Here is a 17,994-nt window from a genome sequence, read left to right as displayed (position 1 = left end):
TCTTTCCCGATAAAAATCATAAACTATTAAATAATTAGATATTCTCTATCATGAGAGTCTCGGATATTTGAGAATTGCAATGCCTAGTTAATATATATATCTAATGGCGTATTTCACAAGACCCATTTGAAAATAAATTATAATCCCTGACCTGAAATACATGTAAACCTGTATTGTATTGTATTTTATTGTATTGCATTATTTTGTCAAATATTTTGTAGTTTTATAAGCTTCATGTAGTAGCACGTGCATTTGTTGTGGTGTACTTTAGACTTGACCTCTGACCTCTCAACTTATCCGGGTCATTAAACAAAATGGCGTCGACCATAACAATCCCTCGGCGTTTACCTCTGCTTTTGGTGGCCGACAATGTCCTCCTCCCTGGATCATCCATGCGCATTCCTGTCAGGAGTATGCGAAAGTATGTATCAATTTTGTATAAACTCTTAATTTTTAACAAAGTATGTCGTTTGGAGCAGTTGCAATATATTTGTGGGGCTTGTTATCTTGAACTTGCGTAAGAGTTTAAATGGCAGATGATGTTTTATGTAACAAGAATTAGGACGTTTACTAAGAAAGTTTCATTATTTTCAAACTTGAAACATTTATAATTTTAACACACGAGGCTTTCTTCAATACGTTTGTGTATTCGCTGTTTAACTCGAAGGCACTGTTTACACGACTACGAAATTTCTGGAAGAACAGCAGAAACAGTGAGCGTAGTATCAGCTGTCCAAATCCTCTATTTTGACCTCAAAGGAAATAAAAATATAATTATATAACTTGTCTTGAATAACTAGATAACTGCTCAGCATTCTGCATGTCAATGGTATTATAAGTAAAAATAGAGAAGACAAAACTGAAGCCTGACATTTTAAGAAGCTAAATTTGTATAATGAACATGTCACAGATGATGTTCATGTCAACTGCTGTAGAAAACCTATATACAAACTTACAGTGCAGTTCATCAAGTTTTTTTTAGATATTTGTAGATGGTTATTATATTTATCAGATATTATTGATGTGATCGGATATTATAATTCTTTATAACAAATGAAATCATGTTTATTTATATAAACAATGCAAGATGTATAATTTCCACTCCCAAAAATGTCATAGAAAGCGTCATGAAAATAACCTTAACTCATTTAATGTAAAAAGGAAAGAAATCAGTACAGAAACCAAGTGTAAAAGGAGCGGATTGGTGCAACTTAATTACACATAGAGTTAAATACAGTCTCCGTCACTCATTTAGTTAACAGACCAGGCTTCTTGGGCTCAGCTGGTCAAGCTGGTTGATTAACACACCAGAGACCTGGGTTTTAATTCCTGGTCTGGGCACTCGGCAGGAATGAGTATTTTCCCTGTTCTTTCACATGCATTAATATAAAAAGTATTGTCAATATCATGTTCTATTGTCAAAGTATTTCTGCTCTCTCGTTCATGAAAATATTTGCTGTTAAATAACTGCTTATCATGAAAGCACGGAAATCAGTCATTTTTACTACACATGTATATTTCACGCTCTAGAATAAAAAATGGAGCCAGGTGCATTCCTGTTACACAGATACATTTCCTTTTAACTTCTAAATTAATACTGATTGTCTCCCTTTTGACCATTCCATGAGCATTGCTATATTGCCACAATTTCTACAACCAAACAACCTGTGTGTCAGTCACCATTTCAATTTCAAGCTGATGGTTCCATCTTTAGGTGTACAAAATACTTACTTGCCTGCTCTAATAGAATGAAGATTAGAACAAGGTATGACAAACAAGTTTGGAATACAAAACAACAAATTATAAGTGGAAAACTAGATATCAGTCTTGGGAAAGATAATCTAGTACTACAGGTCAGGGAGGGTGGACATTCTATGGTGAACATAGCATAGCATAGTGAGTATACAGTAGCATAGCATAGTGAGTATACAGAGACACTTTCCATGCAATTGAACTTTTTCAAGTTTTTGTCAATAAGCCAAAAATGAAGAAGCAGCCAAATTAATTATGATGGGCAAAGACAAATATTATGATGAGATTGTAAAAATAACTCAGGGCAAATATTTCCCCAAATATATCGATATACTGTATAATATACGGACTAGATTCAATGCTTTGTAAAAGGAATACACCAAGAATTCAGAAGCAAATACAAAAAAATAATTGTGCATTGTCGCTAAGATCCTCATCTACTGGAATCTGGATTTGTATTTGATGTTTAATTTTTTTAGCATGAACATGGTGAAAAGTCGTCTGCTGAGTCGAAACACTTTGAGTAGTACAATTATTGGTGTGATACCAAGGGATCCTACAGATGATCAGGTAAGATGTTGTGATATGATATTATAGTGATGTGATAACAGGTGAAGTGATATTATAGTGGTCATGGTTTATAGCTTTAAATGTAGGGGCCATAGTAACTTTGTCAGTAGAGCATTGGTCAACTTTTAAGTGAAGATCTCAGGTACGTGGTTCAACGCATCAATGGCAGTTTGTGTTTCTCTGGAAGCACAGAAATGGATCTGTGCTGATATGGTTGTGTGATTGGGAAAGGCACTTTAATTGTTCTGGATGGTATTTAGATGGTTTCTTGATCACAGAGATTGAACTATTATATCTTTATCCTTCTACATTGTGTCTACTTTCTTCTTCACTAAGAATAGAGGACTGATACCTGAACTAATCATTTGTAATGAAGAACTGATTAAAGAAGATCAAAAGTTTAATTTGTGATTAACCTTAAAGTAAGTTAGATCTGTATCACATTTTTTTTATTTTAATAAGTTTCAAGTTTAATTACTGGTATGTATAAGTTTATGTTCATCAAATAATGGGTATATATTTCAAATATATTAAACAGAGGCCTTAGGACATATATTGATTTAAGTAGGAGACTGGGCAAATTTGTTTGTTTCTTTTTGACTACCAAAGTTATTGTGTAATGCTATTAAAATGTTGTTACAGGTATATGGTCCATCAATAATGACCTGGGTGTAAAGTATGGAAGAACAGGTCTATAATTATATGTGATAAACAGATTTCGGTTTAACCTTGCCATTTGTAATTGCCATTTGTTCATCATTTCTCAGCTTTGCTTGGCAACTTTTGGAACAGGAGAATATTAGTAACATGCTGTGCATTTGACATGTCTGTGATAAATAAAATGATTATTTGTTTCCCTCTGTTGTCAGGGAGATGATCTGTCATCTATCCATCACATTGGTACAGCTGCTGTTGTAGTTCAGGTAACAGGAACAAATTGGCCAAAGCCGGCTTACACTCTGTTGGTCACTGGACTGTGTCGCTTTAAACTCCAGGAACTTCTGCAGGAGGCTCCATATCCAGTGGCAACAGTCACACAACTTGACAAACTTCCAGGTGTCATTGGTAGGTCACAAGTGTTATCAGTGACTCCAAGGGTGTTATTGGCAGGCCACAAATCTCACCAGTAACTCTAAGAGGGTTATTAGTATGTCACAATTGTTATCAGGAACTCCTAAGGGTCAATGTAAGGTCACAGTCCTTGTCAATAACTCTGAGGCATGACCTTTATCAGTTACATTACTTCTAGGGTCATTGTAAAGTCATAACCTTTCTATGTAACTTAATATTGTCATTTAAGGTCGTGATATTATCTGTAATTTATGGGGTCATTGAAAGGTCATGACCTTTATTTGTTACTCATATGGTCATTGGAAGGACATTGTCAATATAAGTAAGTCCCAAGGGTCATTGTAAGGTCATGGTCATTACCAGTAACTCTTAAGCATCATTTGAAGGTCATGACCTTTATCTGTAGTTCATAGGGTCATTGTAAGGTCGTGTTCACAAATCATTTGAGTAAAACTGTTTGCAAACAAATCAATATGATGTCAATTTTATCAGTCTTTGGAATGCTTTTACACTCTTAAACAGGATTGTTTTGAATGTATAAATTAGGTTTCAATGTATAATCTCTGTATTTGCTTTTCAGATGACAATATTAACTTGAAGAACATGGGAGAGCTGGATATTTTGGCAGAAAATTTTCGAGAGCAAGCTGCCAAACTTGTAGACATGCTTGACATATCAATTCCTGTTGTAGCTAAGCTCAAGGTAAATAGAATTGCATATTGTTGAAATGGATATGATATACAAATGTACAATAAGAGACTTTGATTATTCTTTATATATGTTTCATCTGTAGCTACACAGTTGTTTGTACTTTTACAGTCGTTATTCTTAAAGCAGGAGTGACTCTTTTACCAGAATTGTTGAACTAGTGTGAAATAGTACCATTGATTATCCTTTAGTGTATTTTCAAAGCTAAGAAGAAAATATCCTTGACTTAACAATAAATATGTTAGTTCATGAATACAGATCCTCTTCCACTTGGGACTGAATGTTGGAGGAAATATGGGAATGGTACTTTGCGTTTGTCATATATAACACTGAAATTTCTCAGCACTCTAGCAGCTTCATTCCTTGAAGAATTTTGATCAAACATCGCATACTTTTAAAGGACCACAGTATCCAGGAAGAGTATGAATTTCTGGATTGTGGTAACAAGGCCATTGTTACTATTTTCAGAAAATCTTTAACATCTTTTTAGGATTTAGATTTTACATCACACAATTGGTCCTCTTTTTGACTGTACATCAGTCAACAGAGAGTCATAAGGGGATTTGTAATGATTATTTCTACAATGGTTACTTAATTCTCGGAACCGCTCATCTATTTGATGATTTAGTACATCTATTTGATGTTTTAAGGCTTTTTTATATATCTTCTGTAGTTAGTTTTTCTTTGTATTTATTTATAACAGAAAATGCTGGAGAAGCTACCAGATCAACACCTCCCTGACATTTGTGCTGCCATTGTCAAAGCCTCTTACTCTGAGAAGATCCAGGTGTTAGATGCTATTGACTTGACTGAGAGGTTCAAGAAAGCGCTGCCGTTGCTGATGAGACAAATTGAGGTAGACATTTTTTATCTCCATGAAATCAGTATCATATTTCTAACAATAGGCCCATGTTCACTTATAAGCCCACCCATATCGTATTCTATTTTTAGTTCTGCAGAAATGCATATTAATTTATTGCAATGTAACAAGGCAAAGCACCCTCCCCTACCCTACTTGGAGTTAGAAATTTCTTGATATTTTTGTTAAATTTTATCATTTCGGTTAATTTCAACAGATACTTAAATCCAAAGAAATGCATATTCGTTAAACATAACTCATAAATGTGTTATTTTAATTTACATTTTACACAGGGTTTAAAACTCCTACAAAAAACTAGAAAAGACAAATTTGAAATCATTACAAAGAAAGAGGGCAGCAACAAACCTGGTAATATGAAGCGTGTGTTTGGGAAGATCAACTCAGACCTTGAGGAGGAGGATGATGGAGATACTGACGAGATGATGGATCTTGAACAGAAGATAAAGTAAGAGAAATAGAATCTTATACTTTACATTTTTACATATTATGAAATATTTTGCATTCCTTATTGAGATTTATGCTGAATTGTGTCTTAATTATTTTCAGTAAGATTTTCATCAAGTATTCCAGGGTATACCATGGCTGGTTTCATACAATCTAGTTATGTATCAAAATTTTGAAATCACAGTAAACTTTTTAAAAAAAAATTGTGTTGGAAAACAAAAATACATTTTCTTGTAAATTAAACATCACTTATATTTGACTATGAAGATTTTGGTCCTATCACAGATTATGTATAGAAAATGATCTTGGACACGGCATGTGTGCAGTATTAGATCCAAAACTTCAAAAACAAGAAATTTAAAAGAAGATGCCATATGATTGTATTTACTTATGTTTATATCATAGGTAACCATAGCTTTAAAATAAGTAATCAGAAATTAAAATAAGTTATCAGAAATTAAAATAAGTTATCAGAAATTAAAATAAGTTATCAGAAAGTCAACTTGTTTTCTTCAGGGCTGCCAATATGCCGGAACATGCCATGAAAGCGGCCATGAAGGAGTTTAAAAGGATGAAAAAAATGCCTCAACAGATGCCAGAGCATGCTATGATCAGGTGAGGCATCTCAGTGACTATTAAATTACAAGTCATGATCTATAAACACAAATTTAGTAACATTGTGTAAGAGACAAATTTTTACACAAAGCCAGTTAGTAACACACATATAAAGTAATGCAATTACACAAAGCAAGCAATACAGTGTAATTGTAGTTAAGTGTTAATTGATAAACCTAAATATAGACATTTACTGACTTTTTCTCCCTGATATATAGGTACATGATGTATGTTAGTCACATGTCTCATCTTATTTTCACTTAATTGATGTGTAAATCTAATAGTATGAAAATAAATATTCAGAAATGTCATGAAGATTCACAAGTACAGTAGTTGTAAATTGTGTTCAATTCCATTCAGGAACTACCTAGACTTGATGGTAGAGCTACCTTGGTCCAAACAAAGCAAGGATGCCTTAGACATTGCTCAAGCAAGGTGAGTTTAGAGAATATTTACGGTTGAATGAAAAGACTCTTACAACAAGGTAAATCAGAAACATATGCAATTTACCTAGATAATTCATCGGTCAAAGCAGTCCAACAAGATGTTGCATTTAGCATCTCAGTTTAAAAACTTCAGCAATCTCAAGAAATAACAAGGGTAGTAGCATAAAAAGAGCTTGTAGATAGTGATAAATTTGGTCTCTGTTACTCAGCTAACAGAGCATGTTTCTTTGGCTCAGTTGGTAGAACCAGTCAATTATAACACTGGAGCTCTGGGTTTGATTCCTGGTTGGGGCAGAAATGTGCATTTTCCCTGCTCTCTCACATTGGTCATTGTTTGGCATTGCTAAGGTGCTGGCCCTTAATAACATGTGCAATCAAGCATGAATTTCTGACCACTGGTTCTCCCATGACCTATTTATTTATTTAACATCTGCTATTTAGGCCATTTGCCCTTTCAGCAGATGACCAGTGACCTCTGGTTCAAATACCAGTGTTGTCTCCAAGGTTAAATATAAATATTGCAATAAAATTCTCTACAGAGTTATTGTTGATTGTTAACCTTGTACATGATATCAAGTATGGGTCATTTTCCTTTATATTTGATTTACCAATGGTATATGAAGTTGAACTGAGTCACCTGCTCAACAGGTGGGTTTTTCACCTGTTTCCCGTTTTCTACGTTAATGAAATCTATCATGCACTTGAATCTGGACAAACAGGTTATTAATGCTAACTTGTTTCGCAATTGTTGTTAAATACCTAGATGAAGTTTTTATTATGTTATGATGCACATTCATCAGTTTTCTTGTCCCCGAAACCTTGTAGATATTTAAAAATTAACAAACTCATGTTTTGCTGATGAAATCTGATGCATCCGTGTTTTAGGAAAGATATGGACGAAGATCACTATGGTATGGACAAACCTAAGAAGAGAGTGTTGGAGTACCTGGCTGTGCGTCAACTTAAGCAGTCCCTCCGTGGACCAATACTGTGCTTTGTAGGTCCCCCAGGTGTAGGAAAGACCAGCATTGGAAAGTCAATTGCTCACACACTAGGCAGAGAGTTTCACAGGTACATAATTCAGAAATATCACAAATCACTGGTACATAATTCTCAAATCACAGGTACATAATTCAGAAATATCGCAAATCACAGGTACATAATTCAGAAATATCACAAATCACAGGTACATAATTCAGAAATATCACAAATCACAGGTACATAATTCTCAAATATCACAAATCATAGGTACATAATTCTCAAATATCACAAATCACTGGTACATAATTCTCAAATATCACAAATCACAGGTACATAATTCAGAAATATCACAAATTACAGGTACATAATTCTCAAATATAACAAATCACAGGTACATAATTCTCAAATATCACAAATCACAGGTACATAATTCAGAAATATCACAAATCACAGGTACATAATTAAGAAATATCACAAATCACTGGTACATAATTCAGAAATATCACAAATCACAGGTACATAATTCTCAAATATCATAAATCACAGGTACATAATTCTCAAATATCACAAATCACAGGTACATAATTCAGAAATATCACAAATCACAGGTACATAATTCTCAAATATCACAAATCACAGGTACATAATTCAGAAATATCACAAATCACAAATCACAGGTACATAATTCCCAAATATCACAAATCACAGGTACATAATTCAGAAATATCACAAATCACGGGTACATAATTCCCAAATATCACACATCACAGGTACATAATTCAGAAATATCACAAATCACAGGTACATAATTCCCAAATATCACAAATCACAGGTACATAATTCAGAAATATCACAAATCACAGGTACATAATTCAGAAATATCACAAATCACAGGTACATAATTCAGAATATCACAAATCACAGGTACATAATTCAGAAATATCACAAATCACAGGTACATAATTCAGAAATATCACAAATCACAAGCACATAATTCTCAAATATCACAAATCCATAGCTGACATGATGGGCAAAGTTTCATAGATGGAAAGGTATCCAACATTACAAATCTACAGCTCATACGCTTGACATTGGCATATAATTTCACAGGTAAAAGGTTACCAAATATCACAAATCTATAGCCCACACACTGGGTATGGTGCTCCTCTCAAATATCTAGTTCCACAAATCTGTTGCACAATTTCAACAAAATAAAAAACTGACAGGAACAGAGATCGTTTTGAATCTGGATGCATAGTTGACATAGTATTTGCAGATCTGTCAAGTTTAACACTTTGAACAATACAGAAGACAAACTGGTCATTAGGCATAATGAAAGTACATGGTATTTATTGGGAAACATTTCTCCGAATATTGGATTACTGATGTTAGAATGTCTAATGTCTGAATATTTACATTTGGCTTGATCAGTTTCTTATAATTTGTTATTGGTGATGAAATATTGACATAGGTTTGATCTGTTTACATTGGAGTCCTCATTTGATGTTATTTCAGGATTCTCTAGGAGACAGGTGTTTGTTTAATATGGTGGTATGTGTATCTGTTTGCAGTGCAGTCAGATACTAACACATATATGTTGATGTAATTTCAGGATTTCCTTGGGAGGTGTTTGTGATCAGTCTGATATCCGTGGACACAGAAGGACGTACATTGGCTCCATGCCTGGGAGAATAATACAGGGATTGAAACTGGTGGGAACTAATAATCCTGTGTTTTTATTGGATGAAGTTGATAAACTGGTGAGTCTTTCTTTCATTACTCAACAGATTGTGCCATGTAGATAACCTTTGTAAACATTTTAAACAGAATACTCTTTAGTCATATTTTCTGAATAGCTTGTCCATTTGAGCTTTTAAGCATGTGAGTACATTGTATTAGTGTATTTCATAAATACTGAAATAATGTATATTAGGATGCAAGTACTTATTAATGTTATCACAATGATGATATTCTGTAATATTGTGAACATAACTGTTCATCCTGCTGTCTTTAACCTGTCAGTTTATCCTGCTTTATGTCCATATATAGTCTCTCGGTCTGTCCATCTGACTGTTTCTTTATCTATTCAGTCTGCATATTTGTCCTGATGTCTTCCGTTTATACCTTCTCTCTTTGTCTTGCTACTTGTCCATATGAAATCTATAAATACAGTCTGTCTGTTCATGCAACTGACTATATATCTGTACAGTGTCTCTGTCTGTTCATTCTGTTGTCTATCAATACATCCTGCTCTGTGTTTTCTGTATGTACAAATTTTCACATTCTGAATAATGTATCATGTCATACTTGATAGCCATGATCATATACCTTTACAATATATCAGTGTAATACCATTTGATACAAGGATTTTTCTATTTACTCAGTCATTTGTTTTGTGAAGCTGCTTTAATTTTATTCTTAACAATCGTATACTTTATTAATTAAATAAAAACCTTGAGGTATTTGTACACAATATGATAAATTTATGTTTTTCAGGGGAAGTCACTCCATGGTGATCCAGCAGCTGCCCTGCTTGAGGTACTGGACCCTGCACAGAATGACTCATTTACTGACCAGTATCCTTTGTGTTAAATCACTCTTTTGTTACCTGACCACTGCTGCGAGACTTTTAGTCCTTGCTGTTCAAATGCTGGTTACAATTTACCAGTGGTTATTGAGAATTTTCTAAAAAGAAATTGGAAACATTTTATTATCATTTTTCAGGTATATGTTTATTGAGACAGGTCAGATCAATATATTTGTAGTGTTGATCTTGCATTTAACTCTCTTGTTTGTTCAGTGGTGGCAATTATTTTTTTCACTAGCCACTGGTTAACTCTTACTAACATTTGAGCTGCTGGGGTCAGATGTCTACAGTACTTGAATCTTCACAACTACATATGTATCAGTGCAGTCTCAGCATCTCTCCTTTTAATTCAACAAATGTATTTATAATTTTGACAACTGTCAACTGTACTGTTTCCCTGGCAACTGAACGGACAACTGCACTGTCAACTTAGCAACATTTGTATTAACTTAAGAACAGTATTATGAGTACAATGTTATTGGTGTGAGTGTCCAGCTAGAGGTCTTAGCATTATATCTCAGGGTGGTAGCACTATAAAGTGGATTTCAGCACTATCATAAGGAGGCTTACATAAACCTATCACAGCCTTCCGCAAATATATGTTTTCAATATATGTACTTGGCTCTCATTTAACATTGACTTTATTTATTTTACAATGATTGAGAAACAAGTTGTCTAACTTATATCAATCATGCTTGTTGGCCCAGGTGGAAGTGGACAAGAGTGGGGAGGGGGGGGGTGTCTTTCTGTGGGAGGAAACTAGAGTATCCCAGATAAACTCAAACCTTGGCCACCAAGGTGATAGCTAGTTACCACTGCACCACCCGGCCAACCATTTACATTGGGAGACAGCCTGTAAATGAAGGGAGATGGCCTTTAAATGATTATAGCTGTTGATAAGACCAACCAACCATTTTCATCGCGAGACTGCCTTTAAATAAAGGGAGGTAGTCTTTTAATGGTCATAGCTGTTGATAGAATGTCAAACAACATAAAACCAAACTAAATCTGTCAGTGAGACCATACTGCTTCTCAGAAGGCTGTACTGTTACTGTTCTCTTGACTTATGTCATCAGTTCCTTAGTGTTCCTTTGACCATTTTATTATGACCTTGACCACTGACCTAGTTACCTAAATGTGCCGTTTGACCTGTCTCAGGTGTTATTTATAGCCACGGCCAACAATATGGCCACCATCCCTCCAGCCCTATTGGACAGAATGGAGCTGATTCAGATCCCTGGCTACACCCAGGAGGAGAAGATCAACATTGCAGACCGCCACCTCATACCCAAACAACTAAAGGAGCATGGACTGACTGCTGAGCAGATCCAAATACCTACTGACACTGTTCAGCTCATTGGTAAATATCAAATGAACTACATAAAGTTTTCATTTTTGTGGTTGATGTAGAAACTTGACTTTTACAGAAGTTTTGGATCCTGAAGCAGAATGAGAGTTCATAGTTTTATGTAAGACTATGAGTAGGATATAGCTAAATTCTAATTTTTTTTTATTTACCTCTGTCAATCCTTTCATCAACATTTTGTTGTATCAAATTCTCTCTTGTAAAGATCATCAAAAGCATGTTCAAGATATAGAATAACAGAGTTGACTTTGATAGCACCAAATACAACAGAATGTTTGACCTCTACACAGTTTGTGTTTTATCATAAGCTGTGTTTGATAGATTATTCAATCTAAAGCCCTCAAGTAACAAGTGTACATGTGCAGTGGAAAACCTCTTCAGTCAGAGGAACTGGACAGCCATCTTATGGAACAGATTTTGATAACAATTTTTTCACAATTCCAGAAAGCTAAAATTAAATGAAGCGAAATTCTGATATTCATGTGATTTTTTAACATGTTTTTAATGACCATGTGGAATTTTTTTGGTGTTCAGCTAGCTGAATGCACATGTGTACAAAACTGCTACACAAAATTTTTTGTACTCATAGATTGTAAGTGACTGTAGGCTGATCATAGAAGTGGGCACTCGCCTCCTTTCTGTCTCACTTTCACACCTTTTCATGTGTAGGAGAGTGACTACAGGACTAACTGGTTACTGTTTCATGTTGATTACTAAGTAATTAGCACTTTTCTTTCTAGCTTCTAAATACACTCGGGAGGCAGGTGTACGGAACCTGGAGCGCAAAATAGGAGGTGTTTGCAGAGCTGTGGCAGTCAGGGTAGCAGAAGCATCACCAAAATCCAAGGGCGATAAACCTGCATCAGAGCTGGACAAGAAACAGATTGATAATGAAACTGTGTCAGAGTCCATGTCCCAGGATGCCTCTACCCTGGCACATCCTCCAGAAATGCCTATTGTGATTGATGAGGTTGCCCTGGAGGATATACTGGGGGTAAATATTTTTTTGTACCTCTGGTCATTTTAGAGCGTTGAGGTAACCAATGTCAGTTGCATCATTCTGTTCCGCCCTTAATCACTATTCTTACTCTAGCCACTTTCCCAAAAAATTTAATTAAGCTGTATACCAAAGTCACTATGACGATGAGTTCCTGTTGTATGGTGTCAAGGTCAAGGTTAATGTCATCAATAATATGTGTAGAGTTTATCAGACAGTGATGAGTTACATGCATGGGAGCATTCATCTGTTGTGGACATTTTTAGCTTGCATTGACAATAATGAGAAATGATTTTGAAAGAAAGACTGTGTATGTTGCAGATGCTTGGATCTTGTGTAATAAATGGCTCCTCAGTTAGATGTGGGTTAAAGTCACAAAACAAAGTTAAAAAAAAAATTCATGATAGTAAAGACAATATACTTAGAAATTTTGCTTACTTCAATAAGACATTTTATTGTGTTGAGTTAATTTTTATCTCTATTGAAAATTTGCAACGATTTTCCTGCAGTAAGCCCTAGGGGTCAACACATTAAGTCTGAATTTAGTTGGAGGGATGGGCTTGTTATGGGACAATGGTGTAACATTCTACTGCAACATTACTGCAATAGAGATGGGTCAATTTTATAATGACCATGGTCTTATTGCTTGATTAATTCAATAAACAGTTTGAAAATTAAAACAATTGATTAAATGCATGACAGTTTAAAGTGAAAAAAGAAACACGAAAAGTTGAACTCATATTTCACTATTACAGTCCTCTCATGGAAAGGACAGAAGTCATACTTTTCTTGTAATTGACACTAAGATGATACCTGCCTGTTAACTTCTGCTTTCTATTATCAGCCTCCTCAGTTTGAAAGTGAGGTTTCCCAGAGACTGAGCCAGCCAGGAGTGGCAGTCGGCTTGGCTTGGACCCCCATGGGTGGAGAGATTCTGTTTGTTGAAGCCACCAGTATGGATGGAGAAGGTAAACTCACTCTGACTGGGCAACTGGGTGATGTCATGAAGGAATCTGCCAATCTTGCCCTCAACTGGGTCAGGAGTAATGCCCTCAAGGTAAGGTGTTGTCAGAAATTTACCATAGAAATTTGAGAGTAAGGTTGTCTGGTCAATGTAAAGGTCGCAGATGTCAAATTTTCAGTCTTTGAAATGTTTTTTTTTCCTTTTGATATGGCATTCTGAAGCAAGGTTGTTTCCAGAGTTCATCAAGAAATCAGTTGACCAAGGGATAAGGCCACTAGGTCAGAGGTCAAGGTCACAGGTGAAGTGTTTTAATAGTCAAAAAGATAATATATTTGAACATTTATCTATTATACTGAAAAGTTTACCAAAGAATCGGTAGTGTTTGTATATGTCATCCTGTGACTTAATTTACAGCTTGGTTTGAGTGGGGTTGTAAACACCAACAGTAAGAGAGATATACACATTCATTTCCCTGCTGGAGCTGTAGGGAAGGACGGACCCTCTGCTGGTGTTACTGTGGTAACTGTCTTAGTTTCCTTGCTAAGCAAGCGCTGTGTAAGATCGGATACTGCGATGACAGGGGAGATCACTCTAAGAGGACTTGTGTTGCCGGTAAGTCAGCTATCTGTAATATAGCAAGTTCAGAGGTAAGTACTCTAGTCTAATGATTAAACAAAAAGTCTCCTGTTACTGTATTTGGGTAGGAACTAGTGTTTTGAGGTTGGTGTTCCAACCCTGAATGCTGATTTTAAGTTGAAATAATGTTTAAGCAATGTGAACAAAATACTGAGCCAATCAGGAAAAGATAAAAACTTCAGGAAGTACTTGAATGAATTCGCTTTCATTTATGTAGAATGTGTGCTCTTAATAGAAGTACTTGAATCAATTCCGTTTCATTTATGTAGAATGTGTGCTCTTAATAGAAGTACTTGAATCAATTCCGTTTCATTTATGTAGAATGTGTGCTCTTAATAGAAGTACTTGAATCAATTCCGTTTCATTTATGTAGAATGTGTGCTCTTAATAGAAGTACTTGAATTACCCCCCGGTAATTCCGTTTCATTTATGTAGAATGTGTGCTCTTAATAGATTTACTTCAGAAAATAATTACTGTAAAAACCATTAAATTTTGTGGGAGATGAATTTGCGATGATTTCTTGTATGAATTGTATGATAGTAATTGTGATGTTGTTTTCAATCTGTTTTAGGTTGGAGGCATCAAGGAGAAGGTGCTAGCGGCTCACCGAGCTGGACTACGCAGAATCATTCTCCCGAAACGTAATGAGAAGGACTTACAGGAGATTCCTAACAATGTCAAGGTATCCTATGAATATATTTTAAAAAAACATGTATATAAAAATGATGCCCTCAATCTGATGGTTCTAATGGTTATTATATTCCATTCGGCCTTTCTTGTTTATTATGTTTATCATTCTTTAAACAGCGTGGGTCATTTTGATGTGGGATCTCCTTGTAGTTGGGTCTTTTTCACTGAACACAGTATGGGAGGACCACTGAATGCTACAAAACTGTTTTAAGTGCTTTTGGGCTTAGCATTATTTAAGAACTGCAGATTAAAAAGCAAAAAGTCTGTTGATCATTCCGGAATGGTTGTTGTGTAAGTTAATTCCTTTACAGACTTAACTGGTTTTTGGGCTTGAAACTTGTTTTGTACGTCATCAGGAATTCATTATGTAATTTTGTTTGATTTTGTTAAAAAGAAATCCCTTGTTTTCAGAATGACCTGACTTTAATTTTGGCACATCGTCTTGAGGATGTGCTGAATGCAGCCTTTGATGACGGCTTTCCTTCCATTGTCACCGAACACACAGTTCCTAGCAAGTTATAACCTTTGTGATGGCTGACCAGTGGAATGGTCAATTCTAGTGGTGCCAAAGACAGTTGAATGTCCAGCATTGAAACAATAGTATAATTTCTTCCTGTTGAAAATGAAGTGATATTTACGGGATTTAATCGAAAAATTATCCTGTGTTGTGAAAATTTGACTTGTGAGAGATTTTCAAAAAAATCATGATAACCAATGAATGATATATAATATTTAAATTCTGATTTTGCTGCTAATGTTGCTTTCACATTAATGGTTAGAACAGTTGAACCAGTTGAACCTGGAAGGTTGGGATCAGAACAGAGGTTAGATAGTGGAACTTCAGCATGTTCAGTTTAAGGGTGTAACTGGCTAGACATCATTAGTTTGCAGAATTCCTGCATATAACAAGGTTTGATCACACATTTATTTCTGGAAATGTTCAGTACAGGTGAAGATATATCATTTTTTATGAATGGTTTACAATTTTATATTGGAAAGGAGATTCCTAGACCGTTCATCTTGAGCTCTAACATTTCCACATCTGGTGCAGTTGTGCTCTTTATCACAGAATAATTCCATGGCACCTGGACTGTTTCAACCATGTTATGTGTGAAAGTGGTCATAGTTTTACAATGATTGGAAATTATCAATGTATTTCAATTGTGATATTTACTTACAGATGATGATAGTGGTGAATGATTTAGTCTAAAGTTGTTTTGTAATATGTTGCTACCGCAGAAGTGCTTTCATTTTGTAAACCATATCATTCGGGTATAGGTATTTGTTGTTCAATTTTAATTGTTATCAACCACTAAAATGTTCTGTCATCTATCATGAATTCAATATTATTGTTCCTCTTCATTAATGTATGTATGAGTGTTTGTCTGGGGTTATCACCCTAGGACTTGCGAGGGTTATATCGAGGCAGGGTCTCCTTGTAGTAGCTGGTAGATACCTCAGTGAACAACATATGGGAGATTCATTGCATGTTTTAGATATCAATTGGTCTGTATCTCAAATTCCACAAAAAGACAAACCACCAAGCCGAGAGAACACCGTACCACACATCTCACCATAGGTTTTGTGTGGAAGCCAAACACTTTACGAACTCAACTCCTGGCCACTCATACACATTGAAATCTTATTTTTATGTCTTATACTGCTTTAATATAAATGTGTTATAATGTATGTATGACTGCCTCAAAGGAGTGAATGCTGGAATGTTGAAGATATTTAAAGTGTTCTTTTTATCTATCTCATTATTATAATCCAAATGGGATGTAATGCACTACAGTTTTAAGGTCTAGATTGCTTTGGATTGAAAATTCAATTGTTTGTTAAGACTGAAAAAAGTATTTTAACTTGGATTTATTCAGTTGTTGCATTCTAAAGTTTTTGAATGTTAGAAGTTTACACTTCGAGGTATTAATGATGGACAGCTTGTTGGTGTAACAACATCTGGTAAGAAACTGACCAATCAGTGGACTCTTGTATCTTAAAGTTCAGTCATTGTTGTGACTGAGCTATAATCATTTTGTAATAAGTCATGCTCAGGATGTTGTCCTGCATGTTTCAGTAACCAGACTTTTGTACTATTATTACAAATTTCAGATTATTTAGCATATCAAGTTAATATAATATAGTGCAATATGGTATTTCTGTTCATGTAGATTTGTCATACCAAGAGAAGAAGTGTGCACTGTTAATGTGTAATCATGATCGTGTGATTTTACTGCTTTGCCAAATAATTTCACTGATGGTATAGCAACATTCCAATCTGTACCTACTTATTCTTATCAAATTCAAGAAAGTTTGATTATTAAAGGAATTTACTTGGTTTATGGAAAAATTCTATTGAACGTGTCCATCCTTTCATGGCTTGAGTATATTCTGAATGTGAAATGTATGTATACTGTTAATTCTTAAGGTGTGGATAGGACTTTGAAGTTCTAAAATTATTTTTGTTCATCTTAAAAGAAAAAAAGTAATCAAATGCCAGTAAAATAAAATTATAAAGAATGAAAATGTATTTTTTTTATCTCTCGTGGCAAGGAACAGTTTAAGTGTCAAAGTATGGAGTTATATAAATAGTTTCCAATTAAAATACATGTCAGCTGGTGTGACTCACTTTGTCATGAACATATCTCTTATACACCATCATTTACAATTGTATTTTTTGAGTGATGAAAATTGAGGTCAAAAGGCCATAGATCAAGGTCAAGTAAAAACAGTGTGATGAAATCACCGAGTTAAGTTGATTGCAATTTTGACATTAAGTCTCTGATTGAAGACTTTAATTTACCAGGCAAAGGTCACCAAAGTGGAAGGCTCTCATTTTAATCCCACTATCACCAGATGGTGGGATATTCAAATTGCTCTGCCTCTGTGGTCTGTTGTCCGTCCATCTGTAAACATTTTTTGTTATCGCTATTTCTTGAGAAGACCTGGATGGATTTTCTCAAATTGCATATGTAGGTTCCCCTTGGTCCCTAGTTGTGCCAATTTGATTTTGGGACTGATAAAAAAAAAACGAAATGGTGGACAGGCAGCCATCTTGGATTTTTTCCAATGAAGTTTGTTAATTATTTCTTAAGAAGTACCAGATGGATCTCTCTCAAATTTCGTAATAAAGTTCCGCTTTGTCCTTAGTTGTGCCCATTTAATTTTGGATCTGATCAGAAAAAAGGTGGCCGAAAGGCAGCCATCTTGGTTTTTGACTTTGAAAGTTTTTTATTGCTATTTTTTTATAAGAACTTAATGGATCTTTCTTAAATTTCATTTGTAG

At 34.9% G+C, this 17,994-nt stretch overlaps 1 protein-coding gene across 1 annotated transcript; it reads left to right on the top strand.

The window, feature by feature from the left end:
- The first annotated feature begins 314 nt into the window (after positions 1–314).
- Positions 315–17,234, top strand: LOC132560398 (lon protease homolog 2, peroxisomal-like). Its single transcript, XM_060225064.1, has 17 exons — positions 315–421; positions 2,232–2,322; positions 3,192–3,387; positions 3,974–4,095; positions 4,805–4,957; positions 5,254–5,426; positions 5,942–6,040; positions 6,401–6,475; positions 7,372–7,557; positions 9,080–9,227; positions 9,964–10,043; positions 11,182–11,414; positions 12,161–12,414; positions 13,262–13,474; positions 13,796–13,993; positions 14,590–14,700; positions 15,120–17,234. Exons 1-17 carry the CDS (start codon positions 315–317, stop codon positions 15,228–15,230), a joined length of 2,550 nt encoding a protein of 849 aa, XP_060081047.1. The 3' UTR covers positions 15,231–17,234.
- Positions 17,235–17,994: the final 760 nt, after the last annotated feature.

Source organism: Ylistrum balloti, unplaced genomic scaffold, assembly GCF_031769215.1.
Source record: "Ylistrum balloti isolate Yb309-2 unplaced genomic scaffold, AGI_CSIRO_Ybal_v1 Utg371058, whole genome shotgun sequence".
NCBI classification, from domain to species: Eukaryota; Metazoa; Mollusca; class Bivalvia; order Pectinida; family Pectinidae; genus Ylistrum; species Ylistrum balloti.
This window is presented reverse-complemented; position numbering and strand designations above follow the sequence as displayed.